The following is a 25,960-nucleotide window of genomic DNA, read 5'->3' as shown; positions in this document are numbered from 1 at the left end:
TGTCATTTACTTATTGAAGAAACTGGGTCATTTGTCCTGTAGAATGCTCCACATTCTGGCTATGGCTGATGGCTTCTGCTGCTTCTAATTTTTTCCTCCATCCCCCCATATTTCCTGTAAACTGATGGTTAGATGTTGAGGCCACTTCAAGTTCGGGCCCAGAGTATTTTGGCAAGAATCAATCATAGATGGAGCTTGGTACTTCTGCCTGGAACACTAGCAGGTCCAAGTCCTGACTACTTGGCTGCTCCATTTTCAAGTTCTCCACCAACCTGCCACCCTTTGGTTCAAGTCTCTTGATGATCATCGCCTGGATCCATTATTTCATTAAGCGGTACAAAATGATTTTCTAATTTCTAGTCTCTCTCACTGCCTCCTCATCTACTAGCTGGACTTTCCTAAAAAGAACTTTTCCATCCTCCACTATTTCGTGACTCCGAAAATAGAGTTCGTTCAAGAAGGGCGGGAGGGACGCCTGATACTTATTTAAACATTTCAGAATGAATGAATAAGCTGGTACCCATGCCATTGGCAACGTTATCTATTTGTTGGGTACCATTTAAATTCCCCGATATATAAAAAATACGTAGTTGTTGCTTTCCAATCAATTTCAATCATTGTCCTTGTTGGGGCTGTTTCAACTTTTACAAGCTTGGGTTTCTTTTCATATGTAGAAAAGTTAAAAATAAAAATTATTAGAAAAAAAAAAAAGAAAGTATGAAAGAAAAAAGGAAAGGTTAAAGTCCCATCAGGTCAGGGAGGGCTTCCGGGGGTGGGGGTGGGGAGCTCAGTAACCTCTAAGCCGCCCCGCGCGCTCAGGCTAGGTCCCCCGCGGTACCGCGTCCGGGGGCGGGGCGAGGCGTGGGCAGGGCCGTCGCGCCTTTGCGCGCGGGGCGGGGCAGGTGGCGCGGCGGTGGCGGCAGCAGAGGTGCGGCGCGCGGCTCCGGAGCGCGCCAACGCGGTCCCCGCCGGAGTCGCGGCGTACCTCCGTGTGGCCCTCACCCGTCTCCCCAACTCGATATCCCACTGGCCTCAGGATGGGCGCGCGCGTCTCGGGCAGGCCCCGAGCCGGGACTGGGTTCCTGCTGCTGCTGCTGCTGCTCGGGCTGCTGGCCCCGGGGGCGCAGGGAGCGCGGGGCCGCGGCGGCACCGAGAAGAACAGCTACCGCCGCACAGTCAACACCTTCTCGCAGAGCGTCAGCAGCCTGTTCGGCGAGGACAACGTGCGCGCCGCTCAGAAGGTGGGCGCCGGGCCCGCGCCTGCGGTCACCTTGCCCGGCCGCCGCGCACCTGGCGTCGGGGCCCACTTGGGCCGTGCGCAGCCTCCAGGGCTGCCGGCCGGCCGGGGCGCGGGAAGAGGGGGGCCCGGGCCGGGGGCGGGGGTGCCGGGCCTGCGCCCCGGGGGCCTGCCGCCTGGGGCCCGCGCCCCTGCCGGGCCAGCGCCGGGTCTAGCGGCTCGTTCCGGCGCGGGGCCGGGGCGCAGGGCGTCTCTTTCTCGCTGCACTTCTCCTTGGACCTTGTCCCCGGGGGCAGCGCGGCCAGGGCATCCCCGCAGATGCGCTGACGCCGGCAGCGCCTCTCATTCATTCATTCAACGCGTCTGAATGAGCGCCTACTGTGAGCCAGGCACCGTGGCGGCTGCCCAGGGGGCGCCCTGCCGGCTCGCGCCCGCTCGCTCTCCCCACGCTGCTGCGCTCTCCGCAGCAACCCCAAATTTCCTCTAGCCTAGCAGCCGACCCACTTCCCCTGAGCACCTTTGGCCTTCCTCCTTTTGCTTTGAAGATATTTAAGTCTCTCTCTCTTTTTTTTTTTTTTAAAGGAAAGGCGTAATGCAGTCAATTCTGTTACTTTGGCTACCTGGCTTGGTAGCCCTGAGCCCCTACTGTGTGCAGGGTCTTTTACTTGGAGCGTTTTGTTTCCTTGGGAGCTGTTTAAGAGCCTCAGAACCCTGGGAATGGTGTTGAGCGCTCCGGAGAAGAGCAGGAAGTTCTTTCTCCTCGCTGTGCCCTCTGTAGCTGGGTGAGAGGCGCCATTGGGGTAAAAGTCCACTGAGAAGGGGGAAGTGAATAAATAAGGGGACAGTTGTCTGTGGTCATGCGGGCCTTAAGTACAGTCCTTGCTGTTCCACCTCTTAATTCCTTTGCTCTGTGCCAGTTTGGGGTTTTGGAGTGGAAAGAAGTTTGAATTTAAATTCCAGGTCTCAGAGTTCCCTGGTGGCCTGGTGGTTAAGGATCCACGTGGTCACTGCAGTGGCGAGGGTTAGATCCCAGGACCGAAAACGTCTTCGTTCCTCAGGTCTTACTAAATGGCTTTGGGCAACTGATTTTACTTTTTAGAATCTCAGTTTCTTTTCTTTCTTTCTGTCTGTCCTTTTGTCTGTCTGTTGTTCTGTCTGTCTTTCTTTTTAGGGCTGCACCCCAGGCATGTGGAAGTTCCCAAACTAAGGGTCAAATTGGAGCTGCAGCTGCCAGTCACAGCCACAGCAACATGGGATACAAGCTTGTCAGCGACCTACTTCACAGCTTACAGCAATGCCTTATACTTAACCCACTAAGGCCAGGGATGGAACCCACATCCTCATGGATACTAGTCGGATTCGTTACTGCTGAGCCACAATGGGAACTCCTCAATATCTTTATAGATTATACTCCATGTATAGTTACTATAAAATATTGGCCATATTCCCTGTGGAGTATGTCCTTATAACTTTAAAATTTTGTATTTAGTCGTTTTTACCTCTTAAACCCTAACCGATATTTTGGCCCTCCTCCCTTCCCTCTCCCCAGTGTTAACCACTAGTTTGTTCCCTGTATCTGTGAGTTTGCTTCCTTTTTGGTATATTCACTAGTTTGTTATTTTTTAGATTCTGCATATAAGTGATATTATACAGTATTGTCTTTGGCTTATTTCACTAAATGTAATACCCTCCAGGTCCATCCATGTTTCTGCAAAGGTCATTGTATCATTCTTTTTGTGGCTGAATAGTATTCCGTGTGTGTGTGTGTGTGTGTGTGTGTGTGTAGGTATATATCTATGTATATATATTTATATATCACATCTTCTTGTCTGTCTTTTTGATTGTAGCCATTCTAGTGGGGCTGACAAGGTATCTCCCTGTGGTTGTGGCAGATCTGTTGACTTTGGGGGTTTTTTTGGTATTATTATTATTGTTTTGGCTGCACACATGGCATACAAAAATTCCCAGGCTAGGGGTTGAACAATGATTGCACCACAGCAGTAACAACACTAGATCCTCAACCACTAAACCACCAGGGAACTCTTATTTGTTTATTTATTTTTATTGGAGTATAGTTGCTCCTCAAAGTTGTGTTAGCTTTAGGTGTACAGCAGAGTGATTCAGTTATACACATACATATATTCATGCTCTTTAAGATATTTTTCTCATATAGGTAATTACAGAATATTGGGTAGTTTTCCTGTGCTGTGCAATAGGTCTTGTTGGTTCAGATCAGTTGACCTTTTTTTGTCCTTTTTTTTTTTGTATTTTCTTGGGCCACTCCCACAGCATATGGAGGTTCCCAGGCCAGGGGTCTAATCGTAGCTGTATCTGCTGGCCTACACCAGAGCCATAGCAACATGGGATCCGAGGCACATCTGCGACCTACACCACAGCTCACGGCAACACTGGATCCTTAACCCACTGAGCGAGGGCAAGGATCGAACCTGCAACCTCATGGTTCCTAGTCGGATTCATTAACCACTGAGCCACAAAGGAACTCCTGACTTTTTTTTTTTTTTTTGTATAAATTTTTTTTCCCTTTTTATGGCCATACCTGCAGCATATGGTGTTCCTAGGCCAGAGGGTTGAATTGGAGCTGCAGCTGCTGGCCTATGCCACAGCCACAGCAACATCAGATCTAAGCTGGCCCTGTGACCTACACCACAACTCACGGTGACACTGGATCCTTAACCCACTGAGCAAGGCCAGGGATCAAAACTGCCTCCTTACAGAGACTAGTCAGGTCCTTAACCTGCTGAACCACAACAGGAACTCCCAGACTGGGTGACTTTTGAATTGTCCCACGATGGGTCTGATAGTCTCCTCTGGGTTAGACTGAGGATGCACAATTCCAGCAAGAATTGTGCGTGAGGCTCTTGAGTCCTGGCTTGAGTAGTACATCAGGGCATGGGGTGTTGGCCTGTCTCATTACTTTACTCTTAGCTTGAGGCTGGTGGACCTTCTGGCCTGGAAGGTGCCTTTTCCCCTTTGTCATTCATTTGTGATGTGTGGGTAATGTTCCAGTGCTTTCAGTTCACATAACCTTGGTCTTTCATCATGTTCCTTAGGTGCTTGGGCGGCCTCTGAGCTGCAGAAACTCTTGCCCCTTCTCTGTGAATGTGAAGACACATTTCCCTTTTTTTTAAATTTATTTTTCTCCCATTTTTTTTATTACTCAAATGAATTTATTACATCTGTAGTTGTATAATGATCATAACAATCTGATTTCACAGGATTTCCATCCCACAGCCCATACACATCCCCCCACCCCCCAAACTGTCTCCTCCAGAGACCATAAGTTTTTCAATGTCTGTGAGTCAGCATCTATTCTGCAAAGAAGTTCCGTCTGTCCTTTTTTCAGATTCCACATGTCAGTGAAAGCATTGGATGTTGGTGTCTCATTGTATGGCTGACTTCACTTAGCATGATAGTTTCTAGGTCCATCCATGATGCAAAAAATGCTGGTATTTCGTTCTTTTTAATGGCTGAGTAATATTCCATTGTGTATATGTACCACATCTTCTGGATCCACTCCTCCCTCGATGGACATTTAGGTTGTTTCCATGTCTTGGCTATTGTAAATAGTGCTGCAGTGAGCATTGGAGTACATGTGTCTTTGCGAGTCGTGGTTTTCTCTGGATAGATGCCCAGGAGTGGGATTACTGGATCAAATGGTAATTCTATGTTTAGTTTTCTGAGGAATCTCCGTACTGCTTTCCACAGTGGTTGCACCAATTTACAATCCCACCAACAGTGTACTAGGGTTCCTTTTTCTCCACACCCTCTTCAGCACTCATTGTTTGTAGACTTTTGGATGCTGGCCATTCTGGCTGGTGTAAGGTGGTACCTCATTGTGGTTTTGACTTGCATCTCTCTAATAATGAGTAACATGGAACATCTTTTCATTTGTTTCTTGGCCATCTGTATGTCTTCTTTGGAGCACATTTCCCTTTTTGACCTGATTTCTTAAGCATGTGCCTGGGGGTGACAGGGGTGAGGAGAGATTAGGATGAGGATGCCCTCCAGGTTGAGGAGGAGGGTGATGAAATCCTGAGCTGGAGCAATCTTATCTTCTCCCATGGCCATGGCCACAGGCCTTCTGAGTTTATTGACCTGAATCTTCCTCGTTTTAACTTCATCCTGAAAATTGTCCAACATACCCAAAGGGAGGAAGAGTCATGTAATGAACTCCCATACCCATCACCCAGTGCTTCCACTTATCAACTTTTTGCTGTTCTTATTACACCTCTTCCCCAATCAAAAAAAAAAAATATTTAAGCCTGGAATAGTATTTTAAAGCTAAACCAAGACACATTAGTTCACTTTTGAATACTTAAGGCTACGTCATTAGCAAAGAAACATTCTGCAGCCTTCCCTGGTAGCCTAGCAGTTAAGGATCCAACATTTTCACTGCTGTGGCTAGGGTGTCGTCCCTGGCCCAGGACCTTCTGCATGCCACGGGCATGGACCAAAGAAGAATCACATTTTCAGATTCTTTTTCTCTTACAGTTTATTACAAAATATTAACTATAGTTCCCTGTGTTATACAATATGTCCTTGTTCGTTATCTATTTTATATATAGTAGTGTGTGTCTCTTAATCCCAGCTCCTAATTTCTCCTCTCCCCCTCTTTCCCTTTTGGTAAATTCATTTGTATCTTTCCCTTATTTTTCTGTTTTTTTTTAGATTCCACATACAAGTGATATCATATGATGTTTGTCTTTCTCTGTCTGACTTCACTTAGTGTGATAATCCTTAGGTCCATGTTACTGCAAATGGCATTTTTTTCATCCTTTTTTATGGCTGAGTCATATTCCACTGTATATATGGACCACATCTTTATCCATTCCTCTGTTGATGAACATTTAGGTTGCTTCCACGTCTTGGCTATTGTGAATAGTGTTGCTGTGAACATTGGGGTGTGTGATATGTCTATTAAATCTTTTTTTTACTCTCTTCATTTTTTTAGAACATTTCGGGATTTACAGAAACATTGAGGCGGTTTGTGGTTTCCTATTGTGGCCCAGCAGGTTAAGAACCTGACTAGTATCCATGAGGATATAGGTTTGATCCCTGGCCTAAGTGGGTTAAGGATCTGGTGTTGCCACAAGCTGGAGTGTAGATCACAGATGTAGTTTGGATACAGTGTTGCTGTCTCTGTGGTGTAGACCTCAGCTGCAGCGCCAATTTGACCCCTAGCCTGGGAACTTCCATATGCCCCAGGTGTGGCTCTAAACAAGGAAAAAAAAGAAGTGTGACAGGAGAAACAAAATGTGGTGTATCCATGGGGAGTTCCCTGGTGGTGTAGTGGTTGAGACTTGGGATTTTCACCACTGTGGCCCACATTCAGTCCCTGGTCTGGGAACTGACATCCTGCATCTAAGCATGCCATGGCCAAAAAAAGAAAAAAAAGTGGTGTACAGCAGGGAATGTTATTTGGCAAAAAAGAAGAGAAATTAAGTACCAATTCCTGCTGCTACACGGGTGAACCTTGACAATGTATTTTGAGTGAAAGGAGCCAGGCACAAAAGGTCACAGCTTGCCTGATTCCATTTTTATAGAAAGTCCAGGAAAAGCAAATCCAAGGAGATTAGTGTTTGCCTAGATTGGGGGGAGGAGAGAATGTGGAGTGATTTGTAGTGGGTACAAGACTCCTTGTGGGGGTGATGAAAATGTCCTAACTTTAGATTGCGGTGAATTTCTAAAAAAACAAAAACCAAAAAAAACCCAAAAAACCCCCCTGAATTGTGTGTTTTAAAGACATGAACTTTATGGTATGTAAATTATGTCAATAAAGCTCTTTAACAAAAAAAAAAAAAAAAAGAAAAAGAAAAGAATTATGTCTATACTAGCATGCCTTCTATCCAGCTGGATTTCAGAGAATCCACCAAAGAGTGAGTGGTGACCCTGTTTCTCACTGACACACACACTTCCTTCTGGCATTCCTGCATTCCTACATGGTTTTTTGGTGGTGGTTGTTTTTAAATTAACCCGTATATTATTATTATTTTTTTTTTTTTTTTTTTTTTTTTTTTTTTTTTTGTCTTTTGTCTTTATAGGGCCATACCTGCGGCGGCATATGGAGGTTCCTAGGCTAGGGGTCCAGTTGTAGCTGTATGCCTCTGGCCTACACCACAGCCACAGCAGTGGCAGGTCTGAGCCACATCTGTGACCTACACCACAGTTCACGGCAATGCCGGATCCTTAACCACTGAGCGAGGCCAGGAATCGAACCCACAACATCATGGTTCCTAGTTGGATTCGTTAACCACTGAGCTACGATGGGAACTCCTGTATTATTTATTTTTTATGCTTCCAGTTTTTTTGGGGGGGGGTTATGGCCACACCCATGGCATATGGAAATTCTTGGGCCAGGAGTTAAATCTGACCTGCAGCTGTAGCAGCACCAGACCAGTGCCAGGCCAGGAATGGAGCCCCTGCCTCCTCAATCTTTTTTTTTTTGGTTTTTTGGTTTTTTGTCTTTTTAGGGCCACACCCGAGGCGTGTGGAAGTTCCCAGGCTAGAGGGGCTACAACTGCCAGCCTATGCCACAGCCACAGCCACATTGTATCCAAGCCATGTCTGTAACCTATACCATAGCTCACGGCAATGCCAGGTCCTTTACCCACTGAGCGAGGCCAGGGATCAAACTCGCAACCTCATGGTTCCTAGTCGGGTTCATTAACCACTGAGCCACAATGGGAACACCATGCACTTGGATTCTTAACCCACCTCACCACAGCAGGAACTCCTCACCCTTCCAATTTTCAAGTAGCAGCTTTCTAGAGATAAAATTCACGTACCATGCACTCTGTCCATTTCAAGTGTATATTCACAGAGTTGTGTAACCATCACCACAGTCAATGGTAGAACATTTTCATCACCTCAAAGAGAAATCCTTCAGCTATCAGCCTCTCTCCTAACCCTGGCAACCTCTAATTTGCTTTCTGTCTCTATTGCTGTGCCGATTTTGGCAATTTCCCATAAGTGGAATCACAGTTTGTCATCTTGCATCTGGCTTCTTTTCCTTAGCACAAGGTTTTTGAGTGTCATCCAGGTTGAAACGTGTCAGTACTTCATTCCTTTTTATGGCTAAATAATATCCCCTTGTATGGTTTTACCAGGTCTGTCTATTCATCTGCTGATTGCCACATGGTCTTTTTTTTTCCTTTTTCTTTTTTTTAGGGCTGTCTCTGTGGGGTATGGAAGTTCCCAGGCTAGGGGTTGAATTGGAGCTGCAACTGAGGTCTGCGTTATAGCAACACCAGATCCGAGCTATATCTCTGACCTATGCCACAACTTGTGGCAACACTGTATCTGTAACCCACTGAGCGAGGCTAGGGATCAAACCCCTATCCTCACAGACACTGTGTTGGGTTCTTAACCTGCTGAGCCACAGCAGGAACTCCAACATGGTCTTTAAAGATAGAAACCGCTTTGGTGCGTGCAGCTAAAACATATTGGGGCCAATGCTTCTGTTTTGACATGGGTAGTATTTATTAACTCCATTTGTTAGCTGGAGCCCTGGTATATATTACAGGTATAATACACCTATAAGCATCCCGCAAATAAGGGGCAAACCTGGGGTTTGAACCCAGGCAGTTAAACTTCCAGGCCCGCGTGCTCTCAGCCAGGCCATAGCACCAGCATCCTTTGCTCTCCTGGTTGCTAATTCAACCCCATTTTTCTTTCACCTCTCTTGGAAAACCATTCCAACTAGAATATCTGATGGTAGCCAATTCACCTCGAGGCATTTATCCTCTACACTGAGCAGAAGGGCACATGGACAAGGCCCTGTTGCAACACTCACACCCCCTGGGAGGTTGGGGACAACCTAGGTGTCCATTAGTAGGGTACTGGTTAAGCAGCTGCAGGTATCTTTACAAAAAATGAGACTGCTCTGTCCGTCTGAGGTTGGGTAACCACTGAGACAGAGTGTTCCGTGAGAAACATTACATATGCTGCCATTCAAAGGGAAAATATTTATCTATGCTGTTATTCACCCAGCGTGTCTCGGGGAGGCTCCACAAGCGAGTGATAACAGCGCTGCCTTCAGGAGGGGATTTGGGTTGTATGAAGTTTGTACCATGTGTACCATATATATATTTTTTTAATTTTTTAAAAACAATTTTTGGAGTTCCCATTGTGGCTCAGTGGTTAACGAATCTGATTGGGAACCATGAGGTTGCGGGTTCAATCTCTGGCCTTGCTCAGTGGGTTAAGGATCCGGTGTTGCCGTGAGCTGTGGTGTAGGCCAAAGACGCGGCTCGGATCTGGCGTTGCTGTGGCTGTGGGGTAGGCCGGTGGCTACAGCTCCGATTCAACCCCTAGCCTGGGAACCTCCATATGCTGTGGGAAGGGCCCTAGAAAAGGCAAAAAAAAAGACAAAAAAAATTTAGGAATTCCTGTTGTGGCTCAGTGGGTTAAGAACCCGGCTAGTATCCATGAAGACTCCCTGGTCTTGTTCGGTGGGTTAAGGATCTGGTGTTGCTATGAGCTATGGTTCAGGCTGGCAGCTACAATTCTGATCCAGCCCCTACCGTGGGAACTTCCATATACTGCAGGTGCGGCCCTGAAAAGCAAAATAAATAAATAAGTAAAATAAAAATAAGACATCAAAGAAAAAAAAAATAGAGTTCCCACTGTGGCCCAGCAGGTTAAAGGTCTGGTGTTGTCTGCTTGGCAAGGGTTTGATCTTCTGCCGGGGCAGTGGGTTAATAAGGATCCAGTGTTGCCACAGCTATGGTGCAGGTTGCAGCTGCAGCTTGGATTTGATTCTCTGTTGGTTATTCCCATTGGCTCAGCTCCTCCCGGGGTAGCCTTCCTCCTCCACCAGCTGTGTTTTCTTGTTTCCAGTAAATTCAGCTGGACTGGGAAGAAGGGAGTTTGGGCCCAGTTGGTGATGACTTTTCTCTGGTTTCTGCAGTTCTTGACCAGGCTGACGGAGAGATTCGTGCTGGGAGTGGATATGTTTGTGGAAACCCTGTGGAAAGTCTGGGCAGAGCTCTTGGAGGTTCTTGGACTTGACGGTAGGTGTGGGGGAGATGGGCATTCATTTGAAGGCAGTTATATTCTGGAGCTTCTCAGGTTACAGAAGCGGGACCCACAGGGGTTGGTGCAGGAGAAGAAGGGGAGACATTGAGGGTATGAGTGAACCTTTTCTATTGTCATAGTTGCGTGTAGAAATGGCTGAGATTCCTAGATGCCTTTAGGATGAGGTGCAAGTGGTTAGTGTTGACCTGGCTGCCACCAGGCAAACCTCTGGGATCAGAGGTGGTGTTCTCTGGGTTGTTGGGGTCTGGAACAAACCACTCCAGTTACTTAGAAAAGGATTTAAGGAGTTCCCCGATGGCGCAGCAGGTTAAGGGTCTGGCATTGTCACTGCAGTGACTTGGGTTGCTGCTGTGGTGTGGGTTCAGTCCCTGGCCTGGGAACTTCTGTATGCTGTGGGCATGGTGAAAAAAGAAAAGAAGGAAGGAAAGAGAGAGGAAGGAAGGGAGGAGGAAAGAAAGCAAGAAGGAAAGACAAGAGATTTAATACTGAGTTGCTCACAAAATCACCAAAAGGGCTGAGGGATTGATGTGTGACCCGTGGGACTGCTCCCCCGGTCCAGGAGGCTGTCTCTCTCCATGAAGTCTGCTGCAGTCTGTGTCAGGGTCCCCAAGACCACCCCAAGGTGCAGTGACTCTAGAATTCCCAGGATTCTGCATATGGTGGTACCCACGCCTGTGATGTATAATAGCAAAGGACACAGAACACAGCAAAGGGAAAGGCGCGTGGGTGACGTCTGGGGGAACCAGGCAGACTTCCAGAGCCCTCCCTAGGGGAGTCACAGAGGACACACTTCATTCCCCCAGCAAAGAGTGGTAACAACACATAGGAGGTGTCACCAACTAGGGATGCCCAGTAGAGGCTCAGTGCTCAGGGGGTTTATTGGGGGCTGGTCGTGTAGGCACCTTCTGCCTGGCACGTTCCAAATTCCCTACCAAAGGCAGTCATTAGCATAAACCACACCATTTGTTCAAAACCTCCAGGCCCAGTGAGCACCTCTCTGTGTCGTGTGTGCTTCCCACACCCCCCAGCAATGAACTAAGTTCTCCAAGTTGCCGACCAGGTATCCCCCAGATGAACCACAGTTCTGACCGTCTCTGTCTGGAGGTAGCATCTGATTCCACAAGTCCAGGGCTTAGTCCCACAAGGTGCCCCCAATTCAGACACCAGTCCAGGTTGTCACCTGTGCTTCTGGCCGACTGGTATAGATTGGAGGTTCCCACAACCCCTCCCCAATGTGGGTTCAATTAATTTGCTAGAGCCGCTTGCAGAATTCAGGACACCTGTTGACTCGCTAAAAGTACCGGTTTATTACGAAAGGCTGTAACTCAGGAATGGTCAGGTGAAGGACACACATGGTGGGGACTTGGAATTTTCCATGTTCTCAGTTTGATTGATTCATTGGCCACTGGTGATCGATTCAGCCAGCCTCCAGCCCCTCTAACCCCTCCAGAAGTCCTGTGCGGCCGATGACTGAAAGGTCCCATCCTCTGATTGTTTGGTTGGTTCCCCTGGCAACCAGCTTACACCCTCAGAGGCTCTCCAAGATCACCTGATTAACAAAGGCAAATGTCAGTGAAAGGGGCTGCGAATCATCAAGACGCCTTTATAGCTATTGTCACTTAGGAGCCTGTGCCAGAGATGAGGATGGAGAGCAAATACACATTTGTTATTATATATCACAGTCTCACATTCTAGAAATCCAAGTCCCCAGATGCCAGCCAAGGGCCCCTCTGGCCAGCAGTCCTTTCTAGAGAACAGCCTCAGGCCTGCTGGCTGAACTCTTTCCCGCGCAGCTCCTAACTGGGTGACCTTCTTGCACCCTGGGGTTCCTTCTCAGCAAATCAGCCAGGGCAATTAATTTTTTTATTTTTTTTTATGGCTGCACCTGTGACATGCGGAAGTTCCCAGGCCAGGGATTCAATCCAACCTGAGCCATAGCTGCAGCCACGCTGGATCCTTTCACCCACTGCACTGGACTGGGATCAAACCCACACCTCTGCAACACCTTGGGCTGCTGTAGTCAGATTCTTAACCCACTGTGCTACAGGAGGAACTCCTGATGTTTTTTCTTCTTTTTAGATTTTTTTAAATTACTGCTTTCTGTTTTTTGCTTCATAGGGCCACACCCGAGGCATATAGAAGGTCCCAGACTAGGGGTCAGCTTGGAGCTGTGGCTGCCAGCCTACACCACAGCCACAGCAACACCAGATCTGAGCTGCTTCTTCTACTTACACCACAGCTCATGGCAACGCCAGATCCTTTACCCATTGAGTGAGGTCAGGGATTGAACCTGCATCCTCATGAATAATAAATTCTTAACCTGTTGAGCCGTAAGAGGAAATCCCTATTACTACTTTTGTAGTAGTTACTTTAAAAAAAGGGAGTTCCCTTGTGGCTCAATGGGTTAAGGATTCAATGTTGTCACTGCTGTGGCTCAGGTCACTGCAGCGGCACGTGTTAGATCCCTGCTTTTTTTTGGTGGGGGCTGCTGCTCCCATAGCATATGGAAGTTCTCAGGCTAGGGGTTGAATCAGAGCTGCAGCTGCCAGCCTACACCACAGCCATAGCAACTCGGGATCTGAACCACATCTGTGATCTACCCCACAGCTCATGGCAACACCAGATCCTTAGCCCACTGAGCAAGGCCAGGGATTGAACCCATGTCCTCATGGAGACTAGTCGGATTTGTTACTGCTGAGCCACAAAGGGAACCCCCAACGTGTTAGATCCCTGGCCTGGCACCTTCGGCATGCCATGGGCACAGCCAAAAAAAATTTTTTTTAATAAAAACAACCACAACAACAAACCCCCAGTTTAAGGCCCACTCCTTAAAACTGCCTAGTAACTTCCTGTTGCACAGGGTTCACACCAAGAACACTGCCGGGGTCCTTGACACATTCGCTCTCTCTAGGTGTTCTCTGCCAGGGATGATCCTCCCAGCCCTTTGCCTGCTTCACTCTTTTCCATGCTTGGGTCTCTGATACATGACACCTCCTCCGAGAGGCCCATCCTGATGACCCCATGTAAGGAACCTCCTCTTCAGCTCTCACACCCCCGTTCCTTGTCTCCTCATCAGCTGTTAACATCCCACTCGTGTGTGTGTGTGTGTGTGTGTGTGTGTGTGTGTGTGTGTGTGTGTGTGAGAGAGAGAGAGAGAGATCTGTCTCCTTCCTGGAATCCTGTGAGTGGAGTCTTGCTCACCTCCTCCAGGCACGAAGGGTCCCATCATTAATAAGAATCGGAGGGAGTTCCTGCTGTGGTGCAATGGGATCGGTGGCGTCTCTGCGGTGCTAGGACACAGATGCGATCCCCCATCTGGCACAGTGGCTTAGGGATCCGGTGTTGCTGCAGCTGCAGCTTAGGTCATGCTGCGGCTTAGATCTGATCCCTGGTTCAGGAACTCCATATGCTGTGAGGCAGCCAAAAAATGAAAGAAAAAATAAGAGTTGGAGGACAGTGGACCCTACTGCCTTACTGCTGGTGTGAGCTGAATTGTGTCCCCTCTCCGAAAGTACCCACCGAAGCCCCAGGACCTGTGAGTGTGACCTTATTTGGGAGTGGGGTCTCTGCAGATATAATTAAGTTAAGATGCGGTCATCCTGGTTAGTGTGGGCCTTAAATCCAGTGTCTGGTGTCTTTATAAGAAGAGGGAAATTTGGACAGAGACGCAAAGAAACCCATGGAGAAGAAGGCCACGTGAAAGTGAAGATGGAGGCAGAGATGGGAGGGAGGTGGACGCAAGCCAGAGGATGCCGGGAGCCACCAGAAGCTGGAAGAGGCCAGGAAGGACCCTCCCCTAGAGCCTTCAGAGGGACCTTGGCCCTGCAGCCACTTTGGTCTCAAGATCTGGCCTCCAAAACAATGAGAGGCTACATCGTTTTAGGCCACCAAGTCTGGCCATTTGTCTCAGCAGCTCTTGGAGACCAGTTCAGCTCCTCCCATGCAGAATCTCACCCCCACCGGCCCTGACACTCCCATCTCACAGCTCAGAGACAAGGCTCACCTGTGCCCTGGCTCACACCCACTGTCATCCCCCTCCCTCACCAGGAACCCATCTTTCAGCCTTGAATCACTGAATTCAGCCTCTGGGAGGCTTTGGATCCGACTCAGGCTCAGGCAGAGAATCAGAGGCAGCTTCCTGGCCATTCGAGAGGATGCTGCACAGCACGAAGCCCTCTGGGACTGCTGAGGCCCCCTCCCGGGACCCAGGCTGAGTCAACACATAGCCCAGATACAGCAATTGAGTGCAATCCTGAGTGGAATCCACATCCACCACCTGTCTAGACTGTTAAACCCGGTATTTCCATCCCTGCCCAGCAAGCCCTGGAGAGACAAACCCGATTGCAAGAAATTGCATGTAGCTTGAAATGAAAGACTTAAAAGCCTCCTATTGACATGGGAGGGGATGCGAGCAGAGTGGTTCCACAGCCCTGAGGCCCTGAATGCTGGCATTCATGAGGCAGGTGGCTGGTGCTTTCTGGAGGGGAAGAACTCACTGCCATATCATGGTTTTCTCCCCTTTTACTTGGTGCATAAGCTTCCAAGCATCCAAAGGCCTTTTTGTTTGCTTTTTAGGGCTGTACCATGGCCTATGGCTATTCCCAGGCTAGGGGTCGAATCGGGCTTCAGCTGCTAGCCTACGCCACAGTCACAGCAACTTGGGATCCTAAGTGTCTGTGACTTACCTGTGCTACAGCTCGTGGTATCGCCAGATCCCTGACCCACTGAGCAGGGCCAGGATTTAAACCTGTGTCCTCATGGATACTAGTTGGGTTCGTTACTGCCGTGCCACAGTGGGAACTCCAAGGCCTTTGGAATGTGTGTCTTATGCTTAGATGTTTGGATGTGCAAAGGCTTTATGAGAAACTACTCCAAAGTTGGAAATCCTGGCAGAAATTATTTTAGGGAGCACTGTCCTCTGAATTTTGAAGGTACTGGTTAAAATGGACTCTTTAGCCCAGAGTGGTTCAGTAGGAATAGAATGCCATCCATATATGTTCTAGTTGTCACATTAAAAGGGTAAAAAGAGGAATTCCTGCTGTGGCCCAACAAAATCGACTGTGTCTCTGCTGCACCAGGACACAGATTCGATCCCCAGCCTGGTGCAGTGAGTTAAAGGATCTGACATTGCTGCAGCTGTGCCATAGGTTGCAACTATGGCTCAGATCTGATCCCTGGCCCAGGAACTCCACATGCCTTGGGTAGGCCAAAAAAAAGAAAAACAAAAGGTAAAAAAGAAGCGTTCTGTTGTGGCACAGCAGGTTAAGGATCCAGCATTGTCACTCCGGTGGCTTTGGTCACTGCTGTGTTGGGAGTTCCATGCCTGAAAGAAAATTTTTTTCTATCTGTAAGAGCTGATGGATATTAACTAAATTTGTGGTCATGGCGTTCCCACTGTGGCATAACAGGATCAGCAGCATCTTGGCAGCATCAGGATGCAGGTTTGATCCCTGACCTGGCACAGTGGGTTAAGGAGCTGGCGTTGCTGCAGGTGCAGTGTAGGTTACAACTGTGGCTCAGATCTGATCCATGGCCTGGAAACTCCATATGCCATGAGATGGCCAAAAAAAAAAAAAACTTACTATGGTCATCATGTCACAATATATGTAAGCCACATCATGCTGTGTGCCTTGTATAGTGCTACATGTCCCTTACATTGCAATAAAACTGGAAGAAAAAGTTGTATGCTGACATATGACGTGTTCCTCTTTCAAATGGTATGGTTAAAAAAAAGGGGAGGGGGGAGTTCATGTCATGGCACAGCGGAAATGGATCCAACTAGAAACCATTAGGTTGTAGGTTCGATCCCTGGCCTCACTCAGTGGGTTAAGGATCTGGTGTTGCCGTGAGCTGTGGTGTAGGTCGCAGATGAGGCTCAGATCTGGCATTGCCGTGGTTGTGGTGTAGTCCGGTAACTGCAGCTCCGATTTAACCCCTAGCCTGGGAACCTCCATGTGCCATGGGTGCGGCCCTGAAAAGACAAATAGAAAAAAAAAAAAGGTATGTGACTAGAGAGATGAAGCCAAATGCGGTGAAATGTTAATTGTTAAGCCTAGGTGGTTTCAATAGGAGTATTTATTTTACTGTTGTTATAACTTTTCTATTTGAAAATTTTCTTAAGTCGGGCACACGGAAGATACAAGTCCTCCATTTCACTCCATTCTTAAGATGGAACTTCATGTGTGGGTACCAGTTCCACTTAGGTTTGGCTCTGAGTAACAGAGACCCCCAAATAACAGCAGCTTAAACAAGATGGAAGCTTATTTCTCATATGCAAAAGTCCGCAGGTAAGGTGGCTAGGCAGGTAGGTTATCCTTAGGTCCAAGCCCCTTCCATTTCATTGCTCCCCAGTAGGTGACTTCCCTTCCCTCATGACCCAAGACAGCTGCTTTTATTCCAGCTGTCACATCCACATTCCAGCAGGCAGAAGAAGAGGTAAAGGGCATATTCCCACTACTTCTAGGAAGCTACCCCGAAACATCCCTGCTTACCTCTCCTTGACCACAGCTAAGTTATGGAGCTGCAAGCGAGGCTTGGAAACGCCCTTATCCTAGGCAGTCAGGTGCCCAGCCTGAGATTGGGCATTTGTCACCATGGAAGACAGGAAGGAAGGAAATTTCGAGGCCAGTTTGCAGACTCTGCCCCACCTGAAAAGTGCTTTAAACTCAGGATACGACAGGCAGTCGTAAAGCGTTGCCCTGTCTCCTCCCAGGACTTATCACAAAGGTACCGAGAGCTGAGCTGCCAGATCCCTAACCGGCCACTGTCCCTCTTTTCTGTCCTGCAGTCTCCAACCTGTCCCAGTACTTCAGCCCAAGCTCGGTGGCCAGCAGCCCGGCCCGCGCCCTCCTGCTGGTTGGCGTCGTCCTCCTGGCCTACTGGTTCTTGTCCCTAACCCTGGGCTTCACCTTCAGCATCCTGCACCTGGTGTTCGGCCGCTTCTTCTGGGTCGTGCGGGTCATCCTGTTCTCCATGTCCTGTGTGTACATCCTGCACAAGTACGAGGGGGAGCCTGAGAACGCCGTGCTGCCCCTGTGCTTCGTCGTGGCCATCTACTTCATGACCGGGCCCATGGGCTTCTACTGGCGCAGCAGCTCCGGTGGCCCCAGCGTGGAGGAGAAGCTGGAGCAGCTGGAGAACCAGGTCAGACTGCTCAACATCCGTCTCAACCGAGTTCTGGACAGCCTGGACCGCACCAACGGCAAGTGACAACCAGCCAGCCGGCCGGGTCCCCTCCTCCCAGCGCCCTCTCTCCGGAAACAAAAGAAAAGAAGGAAAAAAAGAACGTCCAACCCCAAACAGTCTTAATAAAAATGCCTGAGCAAGAGAGGGGCGCTTTGCGAGGGTATTTCCGGCCACGGGTCAGACTCTTAGGACCCCTTCCTGGAGGAAGGACAAGATCATGGCTGTAGAACTAACCCAGCGAGGGTCGTTAGTGGAGAAAATATTTTTTAAACAGAGGAGATAACCATATGAGCTGTACAGGAAGAGAAGTTTATGGGCGCATCAAGTACCAAGTTAATTTTTTTCAAGCGTTTAAATACATCTTTTGTAAGGTTTTTTAATAAAGGCCGATGGAGTCAGATTTATTCAAACTTTGCACAGAGGGGAAGGAGTTCCTTTTTCAAACCATTTGGGGCAAGTTTCAAAGCAAGCATTTGTTTCTGCAGAATAGGGATCGGTAGGTGAGGTCTCTATATGCTATTTTCATATTCCAAAGCTATGACCTTCATTTCCTGTTGTTTTTGGTTGCCGTTGACCTGATGAACGTTGTTGCTTCTAAGTGTGGACGCTTGGGTTTCAGGGGTGAAACTAAACATCTTTGGATCCCAGGGACTCCCCGCCACGCCTCCATCCATTCTAAAGGAAGAAATCATTATTTGTAGAAAACCTAAATCCCTTTCCTCCCCCATCTTGTTTGTACTGTGATGTATTTTAAACCTCAACATTTTGTAAAGGAAATTTCAAGGACCAGGCCAAGGGGTGTCTTTGGGGTTTGTTGCCAAGAGCTGCCTGGGTGAGCATCGAAGCTCATTCAGGCATCTGTTGGATGTCCTAATTTTGCCATTTGCCAGCTAGGTCAATACAGGAAAGACACACTCTCCAGGGTTTTATATTTATTTCTTTGGTTTAGGGTTTGGGTTGACTCGGAACCTTAGACGGAAAACCAGCCATAGCAGCTAATAACATTTTCAAGTCTGTTACTGCTGATAACGCATCCTCAGGAACAGTAAGCAGTAATAGGAAGACTTGGAAAAAATTTGAGTTATTTTTCCTATAGTTTTTATGACACGTGTGTCAGGTGCTTTTTTTTTTCTGGAGTCTGGTGACCTCATTTTAGGCAGTCTCTGGGGGTTAGAGGTCTGCAGGGCTGACAGTTGTGGGGGTCTTGGACAAAGGGGGTTTTACAAGGCTTGGATCAGGGGCTGGTGGAAACATGCTTTTCTAGACACCGAGAAGCACAGGTAAACAAGGAAAGAAGCCCCAGATTTTGCTGCCCTGGGGTCTGTCTCAATGGTCTTTAATGCCCACCTCTGTGCTCTGGCAGCCCACTCAAAGGCCCCCCATGCACAGTGTCGAGAACCCTGTCAGATCGGGTAGAAACAAGTCCTTTTGATCCAGGCATCATTTTGGAAAAAACTCCACTGCCTGCCAACCCTTCTTGTACCGAGTCTCTGTGGTTTTATTTGTAAGTATCTGGAAAACGGAAGTAAACGTTTTTTGAGGATGCTATTGAAACTTCTGTTTTTCAGGTGCACAAAACCGGACCCCAAGCTCTCCTGCATTCGGTTCACTTCCTAAAACACAAGCATGTTCTCTGGGATTTGTTAGGGCAAGTCTTCATCCATGGGCATTTGAACCCCGTGGTTTCTGCATTGACATCGTTCTAGTTTTGTCATTTAGATACTTAGCGACAAACCCATTTGAGCACAGGATATAAATAACTCCCGGGAGGTCGTCTTTGCCTGCCTGCCCGCCTTCCTTGTGTTCATTTGGCTCCTGTGTATATTGAGGTACTAAAAAGTTTGCTTTGCTCATGTTGGCCCAGGGAAATTGACATTCTCAACACAGAGCTTATTTTAAGTCTTAAGTTCCTGGCCTCTTCCTTGCCAACCCTCACCCACAGAAGCCTGATGGGCGGTGTGCAGTATTGAGATCTAGGCAGGAAAACCATTTTAACCTCTAATAAACTGAGGGAGGCACTGCTTCTGGGCACTGGTAGACTGAGGTCATAAGTTTCAACTGGAAATTGCTGTGACAAATATGCGCCTTGGAATTCCCTTGTGGCACAGCAGGTTAAGGATTCGGCATTGTGCAGGGTTTTTTGGGTTTTTTTGCTTTTTTTCTTTTTACAGCCGCACCTACAGCGTATGGAAGTTCCCAGGCTAGGGACTGAATCAGAGCTGCAGCTGCCAGCCTACACCATAGACACAGCAATGCAGGATCCAAGCCGAACCTGCGACCTATGCTGCAGTGACAACGCTGGATCCTTAACCCACTGAGCACGGCCAGGGATCGAACCTGCATCAGCATGTATACTACTCGGGTTCTTGACCCGCTGAGCCACAGTGGAAACTCTGCTGTGGTGCGGGTTTGATGCTTGGTCCAGGAGTTTCTGCATCTGCAGGCCACAGGTGCAGCCAAAGAAAAAAAAGAATGTGTACCTTTTTTTTTTTCCAAGTTGGCTAAGTGTAGGCTATGAAACCAGATTTACAGTTTGGTGCACTCAAATGAAAGATGTCTTTATCATTTTGTTTTTTATTTTTTTGGCCATGCCCATGGCAAATGGAAGTTCCCAGGCCAGGGATGGAACCTGCACTGCAGCAGTGACCCCAGCCGCTGCAGTGACAACACCAGATCCTTAATCACTAGGCTACCAGGGAACTCCCAAAATGGCTTTATTTTTTATGAAAGTTAAAGTTATAATGCAAAACATCACTTCAGGGTAGGATGTTACTTGAAATTCTAATAAAAATCATAGATGTTTGATGAATAACTTTTTTTTCTTTTTAGGGATGCACCCGCAGCATATGGAGGTTCTCAGGCTAAGGGCCTATGCCACAGCCACAGCCACACCAGATCTGAGCTGCATCTGCGACCTCCACATCACAGCTCATGGCAATGCTGGATCCTTAACCCACTAAGCAAGGCCAGAGATGGAACCCGCCACCTCATGGTTCCTAGTCAGATTTGGTTCCACGGCACCATGATGGGAACTCCTGAATGACTTGCTTTTTAATGTAAATTTGACCTTTGCTTGGGTGGGCTCTTAACCCCACATAGTCTGGGATTTATTTTTCTTTCTCTATCCCATGGAGGCTTGTAGAGTATTTTCCCTCCCCCACTGCCCCTCATCTCTTCCTTTTTTCTCTCTTTTGTACATGGAAAAATGTATTTTTGTACCATATCTCATACCTTGAAGAGAAAGCTTTTTTATATCTTCAGGGCTGTAGAATATATTAGTGTAAACACATCCTTCCATGGGGTATGAAAACATCCTATCAAAACTACTGTGACTCTGTTATGGTTAAGATTCCGTTTTTTTAAAGATATCGTCAAGTTCATCAGTGTTAAGTTCCCAATGCTTCAGTATCACAATAAATAAGAAAAACAAAAAAATTGTCCAGAAAAGAAAAAGGACCAGCTGCTGGATATCTGGGGATATTTTGGGGAATCGATGTTTAGAGCAACCTCTCCCCTGCATTGAAAAGATGCTTTCATGGCATGTCAGCCTTCCATGAATTTTTTTTCCAATATCAATGAGCATTACCTGCCTTCTGGGTTTTTTGGTTTGGCTTGTCTTTGTTTTTGTCTTTTCAGGGCCACACCCACAGCATATGGAGGTTCCCAGGCTAGGGGTCTAATTGGAGCTACAAGTGCCGGCCTATGCCACAGCCACAGCAACTCAGGATCTGAGCCATGTCTGTGATCTACACCACAGCTCACAGCAACGCTGGATCCTTAACCCACTGAGCAAGGCGAGGAATCGAACCCGCAACCTCATGGTTCCTAGTCGGATTCGTTTCTGCTGCGCCACGACGGGAACTCTTGTGTGGTTTTTTGTTTGTTTTTACCCCATATCATTTCTGGTAGCAAAGGGTGGCAACAGAATTTCCTGAAATTGGGCCTTTCGAATTGTTCTGGGCTCTTAATTTATAAAAGTAACTAACAGAGCAGAGAGATTAGTGTTGTTGAAAGGAGGGATTTTTCCTTTTGTCTTTTGTGGGGGTTTTTTGGCCACACACACAGCATGTGGAAATTCCCAGGCCAGAGATTCAACCTGCACCACAGCAGCAACAACTCCAGATCCTTAACCACTAGGCCACCAGGGAACTCCACCTGTTACTTCTTAACATGCTTTTGAGGAAGGATATCTGCTTTATGGGCTGATACATGATCACATCTCCCCGTTACGTTTTGAATTGGCTGACCTAACCAAAAAACCATCTCTTGCCATCTAGCTGACTCATTTTAAAAGGAATTCCTGGGAGTTCCCTGGTAGTCTGGTTGTTAGGATATTGCCCTTCCACTGCTACAGCCCCGGTTCAGTCTCTGTTCTGGGAACTGAGATCCCACATCAGGTCGCTGCACCCTGGGGCCAGGAAAAAAAAAAAAAAAAGAATTCCTAAGTGTCAACCCCCTCCCTCAACTTTTTTTTTTTTTTTTAATGCATTGCCATTCTGCAGAATTTTGGTTTATGGCCATTTGAGTAGTTGAACCTTTGCTTCTCACTCATGGAAAAACAGGATGCATTTTTTGCAGGATCTAACACAATATGCTTAAAATTAGTATTGGACAACCATCAATATGATACATAGTATCTGGAATAAACAAATTTTCTCCAACAAATTTTGCGCTCTGCTCTTCAAGGATTCCTTGATATGTAGGAGGTACACCAGGACCAGTTTTTCCCTTGTGGTGGCGTTAAAAGCTGATTGTCATTTGCACCATCGCCTGAAAATCTGTGGCAGCTAGTAGCGTGATCAACCATATGTTCTAATGTCTTTTTGCAGATTTAAAGGTTTTACTGTAGCGTCAATATCCGCATGTGTGTGAACTATCTGAATTCTGTGTAATTAAATCGATATGTGATGGTGATTAGCACTCACTTAAAATCCAGCGAAACAATTATTTCCCTCTTAACTGGAAATCATATTTGTGAGGTATAATACCCCTTATCAACAGTGTATTCATGATTCAAATTTGTATTTTGTGTATCTGGTGATAAATTTTACATAGCGTTTGATACTTAATATAAATCCATTTGATTTTAATATAGTGGGGTGTGTGTGTGGGGGTGTGTGTCTGTGTGTGTCTGTGTGTGTGGTATGTGCACACTATAGTCTCCTGAGCCTTGGGAAACTGATTCTACAAATATCATATATAGACCTAAATGTATAAGGCTTATTTTTTTCTGCAAAGCGATACATTTCCTTTACTTATTAAATCACTGGCTTTTGGTGTTATGTAGAGATATTTGTAGACTGATTTTGGAAGAGAAGTAAAAATTGTGAAAATTACAGCTTAATAAATGTTTATTTGTTGTATAGACTTCCTAAATATATTTCATTACTTCCAAAAAGCACTTGTGGAGTTTTTCCCGAAATGATTTTTTTCTTTTTACAGCCATACCTGCAGCATAAGGAAGTTCCCCAGCTAGGGGTGGAATTGGAGCTGTAGCTGCAGGTCTGCACTACAACCACAGGGGTGCCAATTCAATCCCCAGCCTGACACAATGACTTAAGGATCTGGCATGGTCCCATCTGAGGGGTAGGTCGGAATTGCAGCTTGGATTTGATCCCTGGCCCTGGAACTTCATATGCCACCGGTGTGGCCAAAAAGGTGAAAAGAAAAATTGATGCACCCCAGTGTTCATGGCAGCACTCTTCACAATAACCAAGACATGGAAGCAACCTGTGTCCATCAACAGGTGAATGGATTAAGAAGTGGTACATAAATATACAATGGAGTATATATACTCAGCCGTAAAAAGAATGAAATAATACCATTTGCAGCAACATGGATGGACCTAGAGATGATGTTGCAGGAAGGGGGACCCCTTCCAGGACCCAAGAATGAGCTCTTGTCTAACACTCAGAAATGAATTGTCCCAAGAGACACTCGTGTTGACAAAGCAAGGCTTTTTTGGGGAGAGCAGCAGGTGAGGCAACCCAAGAGAACATCTCTGTTACGTGGCTCACAGTCTCTGGTTTTATGGGAAGGGGGTTAGGTTCCAGGTTGTCCCTGGCCATTTGTCTTGCTCCGCCCATGCATGATCTGGCCCCGGGTCCTCCCTGGTGGTTTGAGCATCTCTCAGCCAAGATGGATTCTGGCGCCAAGGATCCTGGGAGGTTGGTGGGTCGTCTCCTCCCTCCTATTGGCCCCTCCCAAGTCCTCCTGGTTAGTCTTCAGGGCAGCACCACATTCCTTACCAGGGCCTCCTGTTGTGAGACACCTCTTGCAAACAGCTATTTTTGTGCCTGGCCACGTTTCCTCAAAGGTCCCCTAGCAATCATCCTAAGACTGAGAAAGACAATTGTCTTTTCAATTGTTTAAAATGTGGCTACTGGGACATTTTAAATTCCGCATGTACCTTGCATCTGTGGCTTTCATTATATTTTTCGGAGACTTCATCACATTCTATAATCAGTGCTAGAACAGGGCCAACTTCAATCCTTCAGGTGCTTATTACTCTGAAGCAATGTAGTGGTCTTACCTGGTTCTGGTGTTTTATACAATCCCTGGGGAGTGCAGAAGTGTGGTTTAGGGATCTTTATGCCAGACACAGGGGCTTAATGCATATTTGTTGGGAAACAAATGAATCTTATAACTCAGGACAGTAATTAATCTTCATAATACAAGCTGTACTTGAGTTTGTGCCTAGATACTGGCTAGTCCTGGGATCATCCACCCCAATAACAGGACCGTTAACCTTACCCTCAGGTTAGTCTGTTCTAGCTTGACAATGGTCCTCTGACTGGCAGACCATAGTGGAATGGCCAGAGGCCACAGATAAAAGTGAGGATGGACAGGGTTCCCGTTGTGGCTCAGCAGATTAAGAACCTGACTAGTATCCATGAGGATGCAGGTTTGATTCCTGGCCTCACCCAGTGGGTTAAGGATCCGGCATTGTTACAAGCTGCGGTGTAGGTCCCAGATGTGGCTTGGATCCTGTATTGCTGTGGCTGTGGTGTAGGCTGGCAGCTATAGCTGTGATTTGACCCCTAGCCAGGGAAGTTTCACATACTTTGGGTGAAACTTTTCTTAAAAATTGAGGCTAAACTTTTCTTAAAAATTGAGGCTGGGAGTTCCTGTCATGTCTCAGTGGTTAACGAATCTGACTAGGATCCATGAGGTTACAGGTTCGATCCCTGGCCTCACTCAGTGGGTTAAGGATCCCATGTTGCCATGAGCTGTGGTGTAGGTCACAGACGCGGCTTGGATCCACCATTGCTGTGGCTCTGGTGTAGGCTGGCGGCTACAGCTCCGATTTGACACCTAGCCTGGGAACCTCCATATGCTGAGGTAGCGGCTCTAGAAATGGCAAAAAGACCAAAAAAAAAAAAAAAAAAAAAAAAAAGGAGTCTGGAGGATTTCCAATTAAGGAGCTGGAACTAGGGATATTATGGATATAATAAGAAATACATATTAAGTCTTCATACCTCCTTCCTGGCACAGAGCGCCTAAAATCCTTGGAATTTCTTGACTGATTCAGGTGAGAAAAGTGTCTTTTGTTATTTGTAACAAGCCCCTTTCCACCTTAGGGAGTATATGTTAATGAGCTGACTCTGGGTGGTCCCAGAATGGGGGCTGGTTGCAGGAAGAACCTACTGTGTGATTAGAGGATTGGAATTCCGGGTAGTTAAGCCAAGCGGACACCCATCCCCATCTCTGCTTGGACCAAAGCTCCTGTACTGGGGACCCTTCCAGAGCTCACCCAGATCTCTACCGCTGGCTGTTCATCTGTATCCGTTATCATATCCTCTGTAATAAACTAGGTTTCCCTGAGCACGCTGAGCCATTCTAGAGAATGATTGAACCTGAGACGGGGTTTGTGGAAATTCTGATTTGTAGCCAGGTTGGGCAGAGGTGGGGACCCAGTACTTTTTGAAAAAATTTTATTGGTGTAGAGTTGATTTACAATGATGGGTTAGGCTCAGTTGTACAGCCAAGTGATTCAGTTATACATGTGGAAAGTAACATAAAGTCTTTTCTATCAAAGGAAGCCTTGGTTACTCCATTTTGCTCCGGTTTCAGCTGAAACGCCTTCCTGCAACCCTCCCCCCCGCCCACCTCTTTCCCTCTTCTCCCAGCAACAATTTGTTTCAAATTAGCCAACGGAGAAGAATGTGCACCCTGGCCTGACACATGGGAAGGGGACAGGTACGTCACCTGCGTTAGGGATAAATAGGGAGGGTCTTTTCTTCTTTGCGGATGCTTTTTGAGCACCTGCGCCCTTCTGCAAAAGTAGAGGCTTGTCGAGATCTCCCCGTGTTCATGTGTCTCATTTTTCTTTTTTTTCGTGTCTTTTTTTGCCATTTCTTAGGCCGCCCCTGCAGCATATGGAGGTTCCCAGGCTAGGGGTCTAATCGGAGCTGTAGCCGCGGCCCTACACCACAGCCACAGCAACTCGGGATCTGAGCCACATCTGCGACCTGCACCACA

The 25,960-nt window shown here is 47.2% G+C and overlaps 2 protein-coding genes across 5 annotated transcripts in view; one reads left to right on the top strand and one right to left on the bottom strand.

The window, feature by feature from the left end:
• Positions 1–25,960, bottom strand: part of DHX37 (DEAH-box helicase 37) — a 978,033-nt gene that overhangs the window by 39,485 nt on the left and 912,588 nt on the right. The window lies entirely within an intron of this gene.
• On the top strand, positions 889–22,877 carry BRI3BP (BRI3 binding protein). Of its 4 annotated transcripts, XR_014827344.1 has the most exons (4): positions 889–1,241; positions 10,167–10,269; positions 17,082–20,339; positions 21,147–22,877. XR_014827344.1 is itself a non-coding variant. In XM_001924273.8 (3 exons), the coding sequence occupies exons 1-3, from the start codon at positions 1,038–1,040 to the stop codon at positions 17,501–17,503; spliced, it is 729 nt and encodes a 242-aa protein (XP_001924308.5). In that variant the 5' UTR covers positions 889–1,037; the 3' UTR covers positions 17,504–22,877. The 4 variants fall into 4 exon arrangements, 1 of the variants encoding a protein (XP_001924308.5); XR_014827345.1 differs by lacking the exon at positions 21,147–22,877 and having other exon boundaries at positions 10,167–12,793; positions 16,234–17,619; XR_014827346.1 differs by lacking the exons at positions 17,082–20,339; positions 21,147–22,877 and adding an exon at positions 14,905–15,530 and having other exon boundaries at positions 10,167–12,450.

The sequence above is a fragment of the Sus scrofa genome, chromosome 14, assembly GCF_054392235.1.
Source record: "Sus scrofa isolate SSC_HxYL_T2T_F1_AM1 chromosome 14, Sscrofa_HxYL_maternal_Yorkshire_Landrace_v2.0, whole genome shotgun sequence".
Taxonomy (NCBI): domain Eukaryota; kingdom Metazoa; phylum Chordata; class Mammalia; order Artiodactyla; family Suidae; genus Sus; species Sus scrofa.
The sequence above is the reverse complement of the archived record's forward strand: the minus strand, read 5'-3'. Positions and strand labels throughout refer to the sequence as shown.

Bases quoted from the DNA above. Each gene is read 5' to 3' on its own strand.
- BRI3BP (XM_001924273.8), top strand. From the start codon at position 1,038: ATGGGCGCGCGCGTCTCGGGCAGGCCCCGAGCCGGGACTGGGTTCCTG. The intron at 1,242-10,166 runs GTGGGCGCCGGG...TGGTTTCTGCAG, and splicing joins ACGTGCGCGCCGCTCAGAAG to TTCTTGACCAGGCTGACGGA. The intron at 10,270-17,081 runs GTAGGTGTGGGG...TCTGTCCTGCAG, and splicing joins GGAGGTTCTTGGACTTGACG to TCTCCAACCTGTCCCAGTAC.